Source organism: Mus caroli, chromosome 3 (genome assembly GCF_900094665.2).
Source record: "Mus caroli chromosome 3, CAROLI_EIJ_v1.1, whole genome shotgun sequence".
Lineage (NCBI taxonomy): Eukaryota > Metazoa > Chordata > Mammalia > Rodentia > Muridae > Mus > Mus caroli.
The window spans coordinates 74911685-74930575 of NC_034572.1; the positions used below are offsets into that span (position 1 = coordinate 74911685).

At 41.0% G+C, this 18891-nt stretch overlaps 1 protein-coding gene across 1 annotated transcript in view; it reads right to left on the minus strand.

The window, feature by feature from the left end:
• The window catches only part of Gucy1b1 (guanylate cyclase 1 soluble subunit beta 1), a 42984-nt gene extending 24505 nt beyond the window's left edge, over positions 1–18479 (minus strand). Inside the window, exons 1-4 of the mRNA XM_021158183.1 lie at positions 18340–18479; positions 17765–17838; positions 4859–4959; positions 2096–2214 (exon numbers count right to left, since the gene is read on the minus strand). Coding sequence (XP_021013842.1) covers positions 2096–2214; positions 4859–4959; positions 17765–17838; positions 18340–18342 — 297 coding nt within the window. The 5' untranslated portion in view covers positions 18343–18479. The remainder of the gene's footprint in view (positions 1–2095; positions 2215–4858; positions 4960–17764; positions 17839–18339) is intronic.
• Between the last annotated feature and the right edge of the window lie 412 nt (positions 18480–18891).

Below are 18891 nucleotides of genomic sequence, written 5' to 3' on the forward strand. Positions count from 1 at the left end.
GGGGACAGAGTGAAGGTAACAAAGGCCACATGATGGGGAGGATGGTCATGAAAGCTGTTTTCCCAGCATGCCATGCACACTGGACTCATCATCTCACAGAAGTGGAACATGTGAACATCCAGTCAGGAATGCTGAAGGGGACTACAGGGCCCTGGCTGTGCCTGGAGAGTAGTGAGCTACTGGTAGTTGAGGTTGCTAAGGGAAAGGCCATCACTGCCTTTAATGATGCAGCCACTAGCCATGCCCAGGGCGGGCAGTCTTGGATGAACCAGTCAAAACCAATGCAAAACAGAAAGATAGGATGGCTGGATGAAGACTTGTTAGGAGGATTTGGGTACTGGTAGAGAGGGAGGGGGCCTGAAAAGGTTGGCTGGTGTGACCGGGGTGTACTACATAATGCAGAAAATTATCAAGTAATAATTAAGCTTTTACAATGTGTTGAGGAGCTAGCATCTCTACAGTTTGAGAGCACATAAAAACACCTCCTCTGTGAGATGGGAGATGGTAAAAAATGAGTTCAGGTAAGATGAAGAAATGAATAAATCTACTGAAATCTGTGACCTGTTGTGTAAATCTAATCACTGAGAATGACATTAAAATGGAGAGCTATTGTAAGTTGAAACTTCACGGGTGGGGCTAAAGACGTGGCTCAACAGTTGTGGCCATTCACTCCTCTAACAGAAGACCAGAATTCCGTTCCCAGCACCTACAAAGGTAGTTCTCAGTGTCCTTTAATTCCAACTCCAAGGGATCAGATGCCCACTTCTGGCCTCTGGGTACCTGCATCTCTGAGTATATGGACACACACACACACACACACACTCAAATATATTTTTAAAAAATCTCTGGAAGGCGACAGTGGTCAACAAACATACTTTAAAAATGTACTTTATATTCAAAGACTCTAAAATCCCTCCAACACTTTGAAGTCTCAAGATTCAATCCGTTTGAAATAATCAATTTAAACACCATCAGATTATCAGACTGACTTCAACATCAGTAGCTATTTCCTTTGGAAGGGGCATTCTTTCTTCGGATAGCAGGACTTTAGTAAGTCCACAGCTGGAGTCTATAAACCAGTGTTCATCTTGATTTAACGCTGCTTTAAGTTTATAAGAAAAATGTCCCTGTGTAAACAACAGACATTTTGATTAAACACCAGCGTTCTTATTTTGGCTGTTAAATCAATAACGCAGCTGGCCTTGGAGTGGTTTACATTCTCTCAAGACTGGGCTTCAGTTCAGCTGGGACTGCGCTGACATCACTTTCCAGCAGGTCTAGCCTCTCTCAGCAGTCAGGTTGGACACACTCTTTGCAACCCAGCTCCATGACGCTGAGCCTTCACACATTCATCCGGAGGGTCTCACAAAAGCCAGAGCTCAAAATAGCACAGGCAGTCCCGAAATAGCCTCTCAGCAAACGGGGAACTTACTAGGACAGACTTCTGTGGTCACTGTTGAGTGCTGTAAGATAAAGGCCTTGAGGGCTGGTGTTTGTTTTTGTCTTTTGGGGTTTTTGTTGTTGTTGTTGTTATTTTTTTTTTACCTGAAACCAACTTTGAATTTCCTCATATCTCTTTCTTTCTATGTTAGATCAACTGATTTGTAACTCAAATGCGATGAATTAGTTCTCCAAAGTGGGATACCTGAAGCACCTACAGCTTTCTCCTAATAAGGAGCCCAGAAACTGCTTACTAAATACTCATACACTGTCCAATGAGAGCTTATATTTAGAAGTATGTTACAAAAAATAAACCAGATTACATATGAAAACAAAAGACCACATCATTAGCACGAGTAATTCTTTCTTAAAGGCAATTGAACAGGTCGTGATAGACCCTGTGGACTTTAAGAGAATACTAATTGAAGGCTCGCATATTCAGAATCAACAACCAGAAACTATGAAAACACATGACTGAAAATTCTGAAATATGTGTAGAATCATCTAATAATTAAATTTTATGTGAGAATGGTCACTAGGGTTCCTTGCCAGCAGCAAGACACTCTTGTCCAGCTGGCTAAATAGAAGTATTTCAGAGCTCAAATTTAATAACAGGCACCGAGAGCTTTCACTCTCAGGACCTCGAACATCTCACCTGCAAAAACTCCCTGACATTAGATCCCAGGACACGCAAGATGGTATCGTAGCCAGACTCCTGGCAGAAGACGAAAAACATCTTCCCAAACATCTGCAGGATTTCGCCAGCATTGAGGTCTGTTTTGTAGATGAAAAAGAAAGAACAGGCAGAAGACTCTCAATAAGAAGAATAAGCACAAGTGTATATGGAAATGATATAAAATATCGACAATTATTGTACAGTGTGAACATAGAATCTCTGACCAACGAACTAATATGAAATCTTAGAAGACTATGCTAATGAGTTAATGGTGCAACTCACACTATTAGGGATATAACCATTTTTCTCAATTTATATACTAACACACGTATGTTTAATAGTTTTTATTAGGTATTTAGTGTATTGTTTCTTTTAAAAACATTTATTCAAATCAAGGACACAGCATTCGTAAAATGACATTATGAAGCTTCGTGACCAGACTTTGATGCCCAAGGTCCACGTGGTTGAAAGAACTGATTCTCAAGTTCTCCTCTGACCCCCATACACGTGATGTGGTACATAAATATCTGTCTATCGTGCACACATGTGCACGAGCACGAGCAAGCACACAACCTCCCTCCCCCCACCCACACAAAATAAAAGTAGTAAGATCCCTTGTTGCAAAATAACTTTTCTTTATAGAAATATGAATATTTAACTACTTCTTACACAGAGTATAAATCCTAATATCCTGCTTTTTCTTAGAAAGGGATCATTAATATTTCATGAAATTTATGTAGGTACCTTTCTTATGAATTTTGACTAACATCTGACTCAACGTGAGTATGTGAGTATAATTATTTATTCAATGAATCGTTTACTGAGAAGATAGACCTTTTATTTTTATTAATATAAGTAATTCTAGGGAAACCACTTATTCATAAATCTTAGTAGGAAGCCGATCTCACATATCTTCAGTGAAAATTCCTTAACGGTGTGAGGAGGCTGGACAAATGGAGTCTTTGGCAAAGTGCCTGTCTTACAAGTGTGATAACCTGCACATGGATCTCCAGTGCTTATATAGTAGCCAGATACAGTGGCTCCGGCACTGGTGGGTTGGAGACAGGTGGATCAATGGAGCTTGGTGGCCAACCAGCCATCCAGTCAAACTGTGAATTCCAGGTTCAGTGGGAGACCCTATCCTGGAAAGGAAGATGAAGTGACTGCCCAAAATGTGAAGCATGAAGTCTAGTCCAAATAGATACATCTACAAAATTACTACCTAAGGCTCAGGGGTCACTTCAGAAGAGGGACCAGAAGGGCTGCAAGATCCAGAGGAATAAGAGTTTGCTGTGAGATTATCTTTCCTCAATATGTCAGAAGCTACACTGACAAAGTCTCACCATCATACCTGCCTAAAGAGAACAGGAGTAGAGCAAGAACAACACCATTGGACATGTTAATGTGGATGGCTGGGGGAAGCGCCTGAGAGTTCAGCCCAGGACAAGGAAGTACAGGCAACCAAGAATGCAGAGATCAGAAGATACAGTGTGTTCCACAGAAGAGCACACCAATAGATTATTTAATAACAAATTATCAACCTTGAAAACACGGACTTACAAGCAACATTATATGGGCTGAGCAGGTTGTGCTCATGTAATGAAGAATAAATATATTATATATATTCCTAAATATATACATAAATGATAAACAAAAATGAGGCCATGGGTTAGAAGAAGAGAGGATGGAGTATATGTTGGAAGGCCTAGAGAAAGGAGATGCAATGGAGAAATGAAAAATTATAATTTCAAAAACTTCTTAATATATAAAAATAAGAACAATTGACAAAAACACCTGAAACTGTCTTCTGGTCTCTCATGTGCACATGCATCCAAACACACATGCTGTTCTGTATATGCATATACATACAATCACAAATACCTTTCACATAAAAATAAATTAAAAAGTATATTAATAGTATGAACATATTAACAGTTTTAACTGACTTTGATAATATAAGATATCATCATCCCTCAAATTTGCCTTAATTTATTATTAAATTGAAAATGTGTGGGTTTTTTTTTTCTTTAGCTCTACTCTGGACCCAAACAGATATTTCAGTTTTGCACATTTGAAAATCAATATTTTAAAAATTTACTCTATGTGTTTTTTCATAACTGCTATGTGTTTTTCTTTTTATTAATCATCTAGTAGTTTTGTTTCTAATTCCTAAATTCTGCAAAGTAGAGCTAAGATTTCATCCTCTTCTGTGCAGACAGCAGTTGAAGTATATATAGTCCTCTGAAACATTAGTGCTCAGAATGGCTTTACTCCATGAAACCTGTTTGAATTGGTTTTTTTTTCAGCCATGAGTCTTATCTGTGAACTTCATCTGTCAGTGGATTGCCTCTCTCTTTTTGCCAGTGCTTCACATAGCTTATTACTATAACACATTTGAAGAATAATGTTTCCTGCACACTACATTTGAGTGCTTACTCTTCGGGATGCTGAAGTATTGGCAGTAGTTGTTTGTTTGTTTGTTTGTTTTTCCCTCCAATGCAAGACCTTGTACAGGGATAGGGAAGGGGTGGGGGGCAGGAGATTTCCACTTTCGATGTTCTGTTTACCCAACAGCTTATGCTGTAAAGGTAGGATTTAGCATAGCCACAGCCTAGCATCATCCATCAACCCCTCACGACTGTACAGTGAAAACTTGCATGATACACTGTGGTCTTGGAGCACACATTCCTTTATGGTCCTATGTGTAGCTAACACAGAGCAGGAAAGTTGTTTTCAACCTACTGAGGACTTTGCTTGCAGCAGCCACCAGGTCATATGTTTTGGAATCATCGTATATTATTCTGACAAGAAACTGGCCTTCTTCATCCAGTTGCGCCTCTTTTCTGAAAGAAAATGGAAGAGTGATAGAGAGCAAAGTTGAAATAAGAGCATCTGTCAAAATCATGATAGTGTTTATTTCTGAAACAGGATTTGTGGAGGCAAAATTGCTTAAGACGACGCTGTGTACCTAACAACCCAGTGACTTCAGAGGAATTGCCACATGCTTCTGCCCAAATTAAAACAATACATGCAATACATTTTAGTACTCTCATGAATAACAGACTGCAATGTAGTTATGTTTAAACTGGGAAATAGTAAATATTTATTGACTCTCTATAGGTGTGAGGCACTGTACTGGGAACTGGAGATGCAGACTTTAGCCAAACAAACCGGAATCCTCTTATTTTGGAACAAATACACTCTAGGGGGAGCGGCATGTTCGGCTGAGAAGGCAGGGAGTGGATCAAGAGAGCCAGCAGGGTGTGTGAGCAAGGACTTCCATTTAGGTGACTGTTTGGGTAGATAGCACAGCCTGCTGAAACTGGCCTGAGGGAGGGTAGAGTCTCTGCATGACAAGGAGGTTTCTGGCCTGAATAACAGTCATCAGTAGCTGACTGGAAAAGGCTGTGTGATGGTCTGGGGTGGGAGTAAGAGTTATGTTTTAAACCCATCCAGTTAGAGAAGCTGAGTGGATTGGTCAGTCTTCTCATATATCTTTCACAGATTAAACACAGCAGCTCAAACCATGCACAGTTCGTGCAAGGAAATGCTGCTTATCATTTCTGAACAGCCATCAGGAGTCTATTTATTGTGATCAGATTTGGATTGTTTTTCTTAAGGAAGTGTCCAAGCCGTGGAGAAAACCATCCTTCAAACAGTGCTGGGTGGAGAAAGCGCTGACTAGTTCCCAGACAGCTGTCTCCACGTGAGACACAATGGACAACTTTGCTCCATTCGCACACAATGTTGGAGAGCTCTCTCTGCCTCAACCCACCTCCCTTGAACTCCTGTACCCAGACACTGGCACAGTGACATTTTCAAGGTGTACCCCAGGCACTCTTCCCTCAGGAGCTGTTCTGTCACAGCTGCTGCTCTCTGTTTATTCAAGGGAAATCTCCCCAGTTGAGTCGTCTCATATGCATGACTTAGCATGGGAACATTTGCAAAGACTTTCTATGTCCTTCAGAGCATATAATTTATGATCTTGCTGTAATTATGCATAGCTGGGAAGTTGTCCTCCTAATAGTCACAAGGCCCTGAATCCCATTCCCTGTACCAAGAAAACACAATTTCAGAGCTCAGAATTTATTAGTTGGGTGAAGTTAAGCAAGTCACATATATAAAATGAGCATGAAAACCTAGCTTTCCTAAAATGAGAAGCTGAATGTAACTGGCTTCCCATGACAATAATGACACAAAGCCATGTGACTTTATGACCAAAGCCATTAAAGCAGTCTATATTTATTAAGATAGAGCTTCACATACTTGCATTCTCAGTTATTGACCTATATGTCAAGTGTGACCTTATTCTACATTCCAAGCATACATAACTGTCAAGTGAAAGGAACATAGTTCTCCAAAGAGCTTATATCTTCTTAATATCATACATCGCAACACTATGGAAAAACGCCAAACATTGATGTACAGATGCATACTCTTTGATAATGCAGTGATTCAAGTTAGGTGCTCTTATTGCTTATTATAAGAATTCATAAGGCACAGGGAAGAAAAAACTAAAAATGAAATAACAAGCTTCCTTTAGCCTGAAAAAACTACTTTCAGTACTATATCAAGTTGTTCACACTTGAATATGTAATGCTTTTCAAGGCAGCTAGTTTCAATGTCATCTTTGATGGCTTTCTTTTCCGTTCAACAAATTACTCTTGGATACCACGACTGAACAAATTTGCACTGTTCAAATACATTAAAGTCTTGTTAGTGAGGTACAGTGCTTTTATTTTCTTCAATAAGTATAAAGAGCAACATTACAAGGACTATATTTGTGTGTTTATAGAGAAACAGAATAAATTCCTAGGAATGGAATTGGCTGTTTTGAAGGCCACGACTATGTCAATTTTGTTATTTTTCCAATTTTCTTCTTATTGTGAACCAACTCTAATGTCCACATGGAAATTTAGTGACATCTGACATAAAATATGCATAAATGTTAATCAAGTCTACAACAAAATATATGCTAATTCATTATAGTCAGCATGTTCTATTCTTTGAAATGAATTAAATCCAATCATATAATTTTTCATAATAAACTTAGTTTCTATAAAACACCCACCAATCCATGGTAACCCTTAAATGAGTGAGAAGCATCCACACTCCATATGTAGAAAACAGAGAAGCAGCCTTTTCCAGAGAGATCAGCTAACTACCAACCAGACCCACATCCTCTCTGTTTATTGAAACAAGCTCCTTTATCTCTTAAGCATTCCTTCCTAAAATGATCCTCGGTCAGGCTCCCTGGAGGAGCTAAAAACAGAGTAAGCAGAGTACAGACCAGGAAGCGTCTTCTTGTGGAAATGTCGTGCTGAATTCCATTGAATTATTCAGACACTTAGAACTCTTATTTGCATTTATCTCTGAAGCCCTGGGGAATAGCCAGTTGCTTGTTTTCTTTTTTATTCCCTGCCCCAGATGTGTTTCCACACATATTCCAGGCCTTTCAGGCTCTAGCTCTTTTTCACAGCATCTTGATATGTCAATAAAGAAAACTATGAAAGATACCAGCCCTCACTGACTGGTATTGCAATTGTAGAAAGAAGCAATATGTAAAAAGTGTTAAATTCCATACTACATTATAGCATGGCATATGCTTGGAGACAAGAACACAAGGTAGACAGAATAAGAATGGGGGAAGAAAGAGATAGCAGTGAGATTCCGCATTCCACACAGTGGCACTGGGGTCTTCAGGGTTGATGTGCCATTTGGCGTGTGAAGAGATGCAGTTGCTGTCTGCCATCATCCACCCATCCTGCTGGAACCAATACTTTCCTCTACCCAGCCCATCCATCATCTCCTGTATTCAGGGGAAACACTAACTAGAGAATCACAGACCCCCCCCCAAATGTGGTTGGATAACAGATTAACCTGAGCAGGAACAGGCATGCATAATGATGAAGGGGAGGCAGGCAGTACCCCCTGCAGCCGCTGCTGGAAATGTCTTGTCAGTGTTCAGCACCTCTCCTACATTCCTCACAGATTCCTATTGTATCAGGCTTCCTGCTGCCTAAAGCCTTAGTTGCCATGTGGTACACAGAAGTGATTAACACCTCCACCCTCAGTGCTCTTCATAATGGACCCCCCCCAACACCCTCAGTCAGTGCTCTTCATGACAGACCCACCATATTACTTGGTAGAAACTTTAATGGCTCTCCTGCTTCCATTTCTGCTAAAGATTCTCTCTCCTTAGTTTGGGAGAATTTTTCCTCCTTCAGTTGCTACTGACTGAAATCAGAGAAAGTGACCAGAAAATAAAAGAAAATTTAGGAAGCAAGTTAGTGGATAGATTATATAAGCAACATACATAATTCAAGTTACAGAGCTTTCAAGTTCTTCATCTCTTACTTGCTTGCCCCATAACATTTATACTTTTAAAAGCTAATACTGAATACACATCTCTCTATCTACTACATATACCATTTCTAATAATTTAACATTTTTTTATATGTAGCATTTCCTTGGAGCTTGACTTACCCAGATCCATGTTCTCTCACCATCTTTCTAGACTCAATTTTTCAAAATCATCTTAGCATCAACTTTACTCAGTTTCTGCATCATGTGAAGCAGCCATGGGCTTCTCCGGGATTCATAATTCGAAATTTTCTCTAACATTAAATATTTTTAACATACTTTTAATTTATTTTGCTTATCTCATTTGGTTTTCTTTTATTTTTTTTTTCTAAATAATGAGTCAGAAGTCTTTCTGCACAGCCTGTGCAAAATAAAGAACTACAGCTCTCCTGTATGTCGCTGGGCTAGTCTGAGGGCATCCTGAGGTTTCATCCCATGTCTTTTGCAGAGCATAATGCACACACGCTCATGCAGTTACCACCGGGATGGGACTGTTAGCACAACCAGTCTCTATTTCACACAGAGCTACAGCAGTTGAAGAAGCAAACTGTGAAGGCCACAGGGGAGGGAGAAAGAATGTCCAGGGGAGGAGGTAAGAGGAGAAGCAAGGCAAAGAGGAGGCAGAGGAAACGTGCAGGGAAGAGGCAAGAGGTGCAATGACCAACTCAGAAGTCTCCATTCTGCATAAAAGAAAGCAAGTGTGCACTTTATTGATTTGCCAGTAAAACTTATGAATTGTAAATGGTAAAAGCAAGAACTCTTCTTTTATGTGACTTAGAATAGTGATTAAATTTTCAGATGGGAACAAAATAATAACAGAATCATATGTTCACTGCCACAGTAATGCATTATAGATAGGTGCCATATTTGCCCTAGAACAATTCATTTTCAGCTCACTCCTGCTGATTGATAGTAGTTGCAATGTAAGCCCATTTTTCATATCTACTAGTTACCTCCAAAAAATGGGTAGTGGGTAGTTTTATCAGAATGGTGTTCGGTGGGTTGGCTGAAATACTTGCCTGCTAAATATATGCATGCACACTTTAAAACAAGGGAAGGGATTATTACTCAAATATACTTTCCATAAATTTCTACACACTGTACTATAAAAGCGAGCTGTCCAATACAACTGAACAAGAACATACTTCATGTTTCATAGTAAGAATATTTTATATGTCTTTAAAAAATCAGATATATAACGTGTCCAAAATGGTCAAGCACCATTTCTCAAGTTCTGTTTCAGGAGCTTCCTCTTGATGTTGTGTATGAACAACAAAATGATTGACTCCACATCCTACCCTTAGCTGCTGCTACTGTTCAGTTGCCCAGCAAGTGGACTCCAGGCACAGTCTGTGCCTTTAGGTAAAGGTGCTTCCCACAGAGGTCTCAAAACAAAGGTGAGCTCCAACCAATTCCACACTTGACAGACCATCCAACATCCCCAAGTACTACTGATCCTGGAGCCTTCCTGGTGCACACAGATTTAGTCTGTATCATAAATTCTAGGAATGCCCAGAAGAGAGGGAGGGAAGTATATTAAACACTGAGCTGTATCTAGTCATTATGAAAATTAAAATGTTCCATTAGAAGCCACAGACAATAATCATAGGCCCCATTGAAGCTGCATGTGGATTTTTTTTTTTATTTGTAAGTAGCAGGGAAAATAACTGCCATATTTTCATGATCTAATTACAAGGATTTTAATGAGTCTCTGAATGCCCGTGGTGAGATTCCAGTGTAAAGAATTTCGCCAAAGGAGTGACAGACCCTTTACGTCTAGAGTCACATTCCATTTCATACCTTAATTGAAGGTGGTTTTCCATAAGTCAACCTGTCATTCATCCATGCTTCAATAAATGACAAATGGGTCTCAATTTTAAGCAAAATAATGCCATCATTCTTGGCATATTGGGAGCAGAGACTGTTGTGGTTGTTCTCACAGTGACTATCCTGACATGGGAGATGCATCACAGCGGTGGCTGCCACTCTGAAAGCCACTCACATATATCTTAAATCAGGGCTTTCTACAGTCTTATCAAACAGATGAATCCACCTCACCATCAACCCTGCTTGGGGAGCACTCGATGTCATAGTTCCCCTCAAAGCAAGCAATCTGTTCAAAATTTAGAAGAGTTTGCTTTTCTTCAACACAATTGATGGTTGGTAATTAAAAACACCTTCCAAACATTGTAATCACACTCATTGTACATATTCCAGAACATTCAAGGGAAGCAAATAGGAATACAGAAGACACGAGCCCACATGTAGATGGTTAGAGTCCTGGCTAAATCAGTCCATGCTGGAAAGCAGAGTTCAGGTTCTCGTTGGGAGAAAACCCATGCGGGGATAATTAGCAGTCTGTCACAGTTCTTACTCTGTGAATAGCTATGTGTTTAAGGAGGTTGTTTAATGTTCCCTCTTCTCTCATTTGTAATGTGACAATAAGGAATGAATATGACAATTTAGGGATGTTATGAGTGGGAAGCATTGGGGCACGGTAGATCCACATATAAATATAATAATCAATATAAATGAGATAGAGCATTCAACATGGAATGGCATTATCTCAAACCTAACTGCAGCCTGACATGTATTTCTCTACAGTCCAGCTTTGACCAACATCCTAAAAATTAAGGATCTAGATACACACACACACACACACACGTACACACACACATGTACACACACACACACGTACACACACACACGTACACACACATGTACACACACACATACACACACACATGTACACATACACATGTACACACACACGTACACACACAGACACGATAAATATGTGTTACTCACATGTTCTCTATTTTATTCAATTAATACTGTAAAACAATTCATAGACATATGTATGTATCATTTTCATGGAGAAAGAGAGAAATAGAGACAGGTGGAGGAAAGGGTTTTCTCTAAGAATAGTAAAAAGGCCAGATCCTAGTGAGGTGGGTCAGATATTAAATGAATCATTTCAAGCATAATTATCAACAAACTCATGTACTAGGAAGGGAAGGTACAATGCTGGACATATAAGATGGTTCCTTTAACAGCACTCACTGTGCTATATCAAAGCTGAGAAGGAGATATTTACGGAACCAAGAGGGGATATGGAAAAAAGGAGCCATAACTGGGACCATGTGTTTCAAACTCTAAACCTCAGCATGATTGAGTAGCTGAGATCAGTCCGCAATGAGAGATGCTCAGGATAAATGGGATAATGCATATTGACCTTAGCCTCAATTGCACTGTCATACTTAGATCTTACCATCTTTGACATAGTTTATGAAGAAAAAAAAGTCTTATATTTTTCTAGATACAAGTAATAATAACAGCAGTATTCTCCTACTGTTTCTTCTTCAGTGCTTAAAGAAGCAAAACAGTGAACACAAAAGCCTCAAGACTTCAAGTCTGCACTGTCGCTAGGGAACTGAACTGGAGAGATTCTTCTTTATAGTACTCATTTCCTTAAGTGTGCTTTCCTGTAGACATCTGCGTAGCATCAACCCCTAACTATCACCTTCCAACATGTTAGACAGAAACATTTGCCAGGTCCCTGATTCTAGAGAAAAAAAATGGAATACAAAGGACATCGCTCTTGCAAACAGCAGCCATGTTTAGTTAATGTTTGCTGCCATCAAATCTTGACTTAGAAAGAAATCAAGGGCTTTCTGGTTTCTCTTATAGTCCTCATTGCAATGTACAAAACCACACCAAGCTAATATGGTTCTGGTATACATTTAACACACAAAAAAAGAAGAATATGGGGCAATGAATACTTCCCAAGACCAGCCAGAGGGTTGCTGCAGATCATAAAAACAAACCAATCAAAACAACGCTATGGTCTGCCTTACCATACAAGAACCATGTTGTTTCCAAAGTGTCAGTTCAGACAGCTCACCAGCAGCTGTGTGAGGTGGTTCACAATGAGGTGTTCAGTTCCCTAGCATCAAGCAAATATACATCCTGTGTCTTCCTCTGGCTTTCATGTTAACTTGGAAGAATTTCCTACAGAAAAATGTCTCGATCCTAACCCAGAGCTTATTTATATTTTTATATAAATTTCTTTATATCATCTGTTTAATTTTTTCCATGGGTTGTTTTGAGTAATAAAATAAATATGTTGTATTTATATTAGATAACTTCTCTTTGGAAAATACTTGTAGGAACATGAAGCATGGTATCAGAGGAGTGGTCCCTTCCTACACATAACGCTCTTGACAGACAGTCATTTAATTTCTTCAAAATGCCACTTCATAGTGGAAGAAAGAAACACAACAATGGCAAACACACTGAGCTTGAAAGTCATTTCCTTCTTCCAATGGATATTACAGGGCTCAGCTGAAAATACATACAGAGGAAACAACTCTAGAAGGCGTAAATACCTTTTTAATATGAAGTGTTACCCATATTTAAAAACACATAGGCTTTTTCCTACTTGAATTGTGGTATAGAGATATGTAGAAATAGAACTCATTCCATCACGAATGTGAAAAAGCAGAAGGGATGAGGGGCTGGTGAGTGGCTTAAAGAATCGCAATGTAGATGGTATAGTGAAACAATCATTTTCTAACAATCTGTACAATGTGGAGGATGAGCCCATGATAGACATGGCAAGAGGGTTGTTTTAGAGTAGGGCAAGAGAAGATGATAAGGATCAAGGGGAAAGAAGAAAGGCCAGGAGATAATTCAAAACCAATTAGAGCAGTCAGTGCATGAATGGGATGAGAGAAATGAGAAATGACCTGAGGCCTTACACCAGAGGGTAGGAAACACTTAGGTGGAAACAGCATGCTGACACAACTGTTCTTAGTGTTTTGTTTGGGTGTGAAGTGCTAAAAGCAAGCTCTCTAGCATCCATTCACACCCCTAGACCCAGTCTGCCTTTACTCAAAAGGAGCTTCTCATCTTTCAGGTGTGCTGTGGAAGAAAGATGTTGAAAAGCCCAGTTACCAGGGAGAATTGGAAAACAATAGACACTGTTTCTTCTGAAGCTATTTAAGAACCACATTAAGCATTTTTCAGACAATATTGTATGTACTGCAGCAACCTAACACATTAATTTTTTTCCACATATAACTGAGACTTGGAAAGTTTAGGCAGGTTAGAGAGTCATGTAACTTTCTTTTCTTTCTTTCTTTTTTTTTTTTTAAGAATTCTTGTTTGGACCCTAATATTCATTCCTGATTAGCAAACTATGCTACATATATGAGTTTCAAAGAGGAAGATCAGTACATGCTATCTCACAGTCATTTCCTTATTTGAGTGACAGAGAAATTTTATAAAAAATGAGTAAGACTAAAAATATCCTCATATCGCAGACTTTTCAAGACAAGAATGACATCATTTGCTTTTCTACCCTCAGTGCCTGAAGTACTAAACTATGTTCACTAAAGATAAACTTGACAATAGACGAAAGAGAAGGAGGACTAATGAATTAAATATGTAGCAAATTGACAAAAGCCCTACAAAACATATGGACAGTGACTGATAGCAAATTGACAACAGAATCTAGTAATTCACAAAGCGATTACATTATTATAGAACTTACTGTTTTCATGCCAGCATTTACATCTAACTGCTTATCTCTAGTTTCTCAGAAAAATCAGGCACAAAGTAACCAATGCTTTGTCCTGCTTACCTGTAGGCAAAGAAGTGGTTTTCTGAAAGGGATGCATGTGTGTGTGTGTGTGTGTGTGTGTGTGTGAGTGTGTGTATGTGAGTATGTGTGTGTATGTGTGAGTGTGTGTGTATGTGTGAGTGTGTGTGTATGTGTGTGGTGTGTGTGTGTGTGTGTGTGTGCGTGTATGAGTGTGTGTGTATGTGTGTGTGGTGTGTGTGTGCATGTGTGTGTGAGTGTGTGTGTGTGTGTGTGAGTGTGTGTGTGCATGTGTGTGCGTGTGAGTGTGTGTATATGTGTGTGTATGTGTGTGTGTGGTGTTTTGGTATTGGATCCTACCACTGAGCTACATCTTCAGCTGTCACTTGTTTTCAATAGACTTTTAACCTTCTTAGAATTTCCAGCCTTTTGAATCCAGCTTTAGAATCCATATAAATTCCAAGGTAGGCAGAGAATCTCAGAGCTCACTGACACAATACAATTACCACATCAACCAGGGCTGACACCCGGATAATAGAGAGAGACCTATCAAGCCTTTAGATTGTATCTTAATATGCATAAAGTCTGATTACATTTTCTAAATGGATGATAGATATTTTTATCTCATCACTTGGGAATCATGGCTTCTTAGGAGGATCATCTGAAGCTTCAAAATGTGCAAAGCAAGATCTGAGGCAACTTCTTGCCCTCTTATGTTATTGTGTAGATCAAAAGTGGGTGGGGATGCTGGATCCAGATGTTGCCTAGTATAAGAGCTTACCGTGTTTACATGTTTATACTGTGGCATTTGAGTAGTTATGCATATACATCCACAATGCCTGGCCTCGAGACTTGGGCACAGACACTAAATCTTTTCTGTCTTTCTTTTTAAGAGAAGGTTCCTGAGCGATTTTTCTTTTTCCTGAGAAGAAGAGACAACATGCTTGTGAAGTGGTGATGCTGTTGGTCATAGTCTGTGCAGACCCTGAGTTTACAAGGAGATATTTTCTGCTCTTAGTCATCTAGAATTTTCTGTCTGGAACCTGACACTTAGAGTTTTATTTGTCATTTAATGTTTTGCTTCCTTTCTCATAAAGAATGAATGCCCACTTCTTACTAAACTTCAAAAATATTACAAAACATCCTATAGCTATTTATAGTTTTTCACAAATCATAAAGGAAGAAAAAAAAAGGTTGGTTCTTATTGGGGGGGGAAAGGATAAAAAGTTCTCTCATATATTGTTTTCCATAAGAAGTTAAAACGGAAAGCATCTTGGGCCAATAGCTGCAGAAGTGCTCTGGGCTGGGCTGGAAGGGGAGGAGACACCTTCATGACAGCAGCCTTAGCAGTTACATCTCCCTCACCCTCAGTGAGCATCTGCTGATTAGGCAAACGCTCTTCCCGGAGGCATTCAACAACCTGTTGGGAAACTAGGCAGGGTAGCAAGGAAAAGTTTTAATCCTCTAGATCCAGAGACCCAAGCCAGACTCCCCAGCAATATACAAAACTGCACCCATGCCAACAATAAAAGATGCCTTCCTAAAAAGAGAAAACAAGCAACCAGGTAGCCAGCACTGGTTCTATTCCTCTATTACAAGGGCACTGTCCTTGCAAGTAATTGCAGAGGAAACCCCCCATGTGACCTGGCTCATAATTATTAGCATTCTATCAACCTAAGAATCGTGCTCAGTGGTACTTCTTTTCGTGGTGAGTGCACGTGATTGTGGTCCAGACACATGAGAGGCAAGGACAGGAAGACTGTTGTAAGAACAAGGCTAGCCTCATCTGCATGGTAATTTCCACACATCCAAAGCTACATAACAAGAACCTGTCTCATCTCCTCTCTCTGTCTCTATCTCTGTCTCTCCCTCCCTCCCTCTGTGTGTGTATGTGTATATATGTATGTATATATGTATGTATGTACATGTATGTATTACTTGAAGTAACCTGTATTATTTTCTGCCACCATTTGAAAGTTATCAATAGAATGTATTTATTTTTAGATTATAATCCCCATGAACAAATCCCTTGACAATTTAATTTTAAAGATAAACATGTTGGTATTCTTTAAATCCTAAACATATCTGTTTCTATAGTTCATCCATCATGAACTTTGGGGATTTCCGTTTTAAAGATGAGAGGTTAATGTCTGGGGGATGTGGATGTTGCCTTTGTGCAGTCACAGAGTGGCTTACAGACATCCCCATGCTTGGTGGCCCTGGAAGGGCTTGTTCTCAGTGTCTGCCTTTCCTATACTGTCTCCAGAGAAAATGACAATTCTGAAGGAAAGAATAAAGTCGAAAGAAAACTGCAACCACAAAGCAGCCTTCCTTCTTAGAATTTAGTTTGATAAAATGGCAACTTCCACATCCTGACCTCTTTTTTATCGGATGCAGCAGTGCCCTGTGGATAATACAAGTGTGGATAACACGGATGGCTTATGGAACGTGAATTAAAGCTCAAACACAAGAGAGCTGGAGGGAGATGTTGGGTTTTAACACTTAAATTATAGACCTGGTCATTTCTATGGAAACAGATACACACAGAAAATCACCATCCTCTTACTACATAATAAGGCATGTTGAAATTGATTGCTTATAAAAATGTGCTGAGAAAAATAGCAAGGACGAATGTGCATCGGTGGGTGCAGGAACTCAACAAATAATAGACACCTGTTCCCCTCTGTCCTTCTCTAATCCCCACCAACGCTACCCAGACAGAACGTGGTAATTCCAGTCTGTGACTGTACTATAGTTGGTAGTGGCACTCAGATATTCAGGAGTTAAATCCAAGTTTCAACAAGAGAGAGGGGGAAAGATAAGTCTGTTAGATTGCAATGCTCCGCTAGGCTTGATGACGCATTTCTCTAAAACCTGCACTAGGAGAGGACAGAAGATTGGCAGTTCCAGGACAGCCTACGCTGTGTGTAGGGAGATCCCGTCTCAAAAATATAAAGGCCAGACATGCAGCTCAGTGGCATCGTGTTTGCCTCTCAGGGATAAGGTTCTGGCTTCAATCCCCAATAAACCTCCTCCTTAGACCTACAGAAAGCTTAAGAGATGCCCTGGTCCTTAAAATCTCAGATAAGTGTATTTTCTCGTCTTATCTGAGTACCAGACTCAAAGCTCTACAGAAACTAGGATGCCCTGCTAGGGTTGCCAAAAGAAAATACAGCAAAGCAAGGGTGATTTGGGCAAGTTAAAGGGAAAATGTCCCTTTATTAAATATGGGTTTCTCATGACTTACTGGAGAAATAATCTTTGAGTGCACTATAGCATAACCAAATGATTTAACCATATTATGTGTACCTGGTTTGTAAATCGCAAAAGAAAGCGAATCTTCTGTTCATTTCCTGCCTCTGGTCCCAAGACCTTGCAGAGGCCCAGGGAGCCCCCAGGTCCCTTTGCATGGGAGCTAACCAATCCTCTGAACCTGGCCTGGGAGTCACAGTGCTCTGCCTGTCTGGGTGTTCCCACGCTCAGTCGGGTGAAGAGGCCGCAGCGACCCCAAGGGGCTTGATTAGGCGGCCACGCCCCGGCCTACCCTCCTCTCCTGGTCCGGGCTTCGGAGCGTGGGAGCGGAGACCGGAGGATGCGCACCACGACCCTGCTGGGAGCAGCCAGAGAAGCGGGCGCGGGCGCGATGCCAACGCGCGGCCCTGGGAGCGGGGCTGTTCACTTACTTGATGTCTTCCCACACCTCGGGACCGTAATTGCGGATCACCAGCAGCTCCAGGGCATGGTTCACGAAACCGTACTGAAGGGCAGAGAGAGACCCCGCGGTTAAGGACCCGCGTCTTGCAACCCTGTCTTCCACCCGGTGCCTCTGACCTGTCATTCGCCTTCAGGCTACGTTTTCGGGGTACCCTATTCTAAAAGGGGGGGCTCTGCGGGATCTTTGAATTCTCGTCCTCCCTTTCCCCTCCCCCATCTTCTTACCCCTGCTCACCTGTCACCGTGGTGCAACAGGGGTAGCTCAGGAACCTGAGCCCTGAGCCTCCCACACAACCCTGCCCGTTGAACCCAGAATCCCCTGAAGTTGGAGGCTGGGGTTGAGTGGTGGGGACCCAACCAGACCCAGAGACTCGGAGCTCTCCAGCAGATCATATGTCCCCACCTCCCACCAAAGGCGCTGTTCCTCGCGGCCCTCCGCTCTGTGTGCCCTGGGGCTTGTTTCTGCATCTCAGCCAGCTCTCTAGCCAGTCAAGGTCCACCCGCTCAGGTGTGATGTTCCACTGACCATCCTGACAGCACTCACCATGGTGTCCGCGCCCGGAGCCTAGGAAGCAGCTTCCAGGCAAGAGTACCGCGGAAGGGACCCAGACAGCGACTACAGCGGCGACAGTGCTCCCAGACCAGCGCGGAGCTGAAGCTAGGGCATCAGTCTCGGCCAACTCTGATTGCCACTCTTCTCAGCCAATGATGAGTGGAGCCGCAGGAGGCTGGGCGCTGTTTCTTCCCATATTTTAGCCAATCAGAGACAGAGGAGGGAATTCAGATGGGCTCAGAGCTACTGTGCTCAAACATTTTCCCGCCCCAGTCTGGTGACAAGTCATTTCTTTTGAGGCCTTAAGGCAGATAGAGCAGAACCAGCTGTACTCCTTCCAGCATGGATGGGGTATTGTCATTGTCATCCTAGTACATCTGTTCTAATGTCCTAGGACTTGGGCGTGTGTGTGTGTGTGTGTGTGTGTGTGTGTGTGTGTGTGTGCGCCCCCAGTGTTGATTAGTATCATCATGTTTTCTGTAATTATACACATAAACATTTCCTCTGCTGCTTTACCTAGCAACAGCTGGCAGACATAGCTAA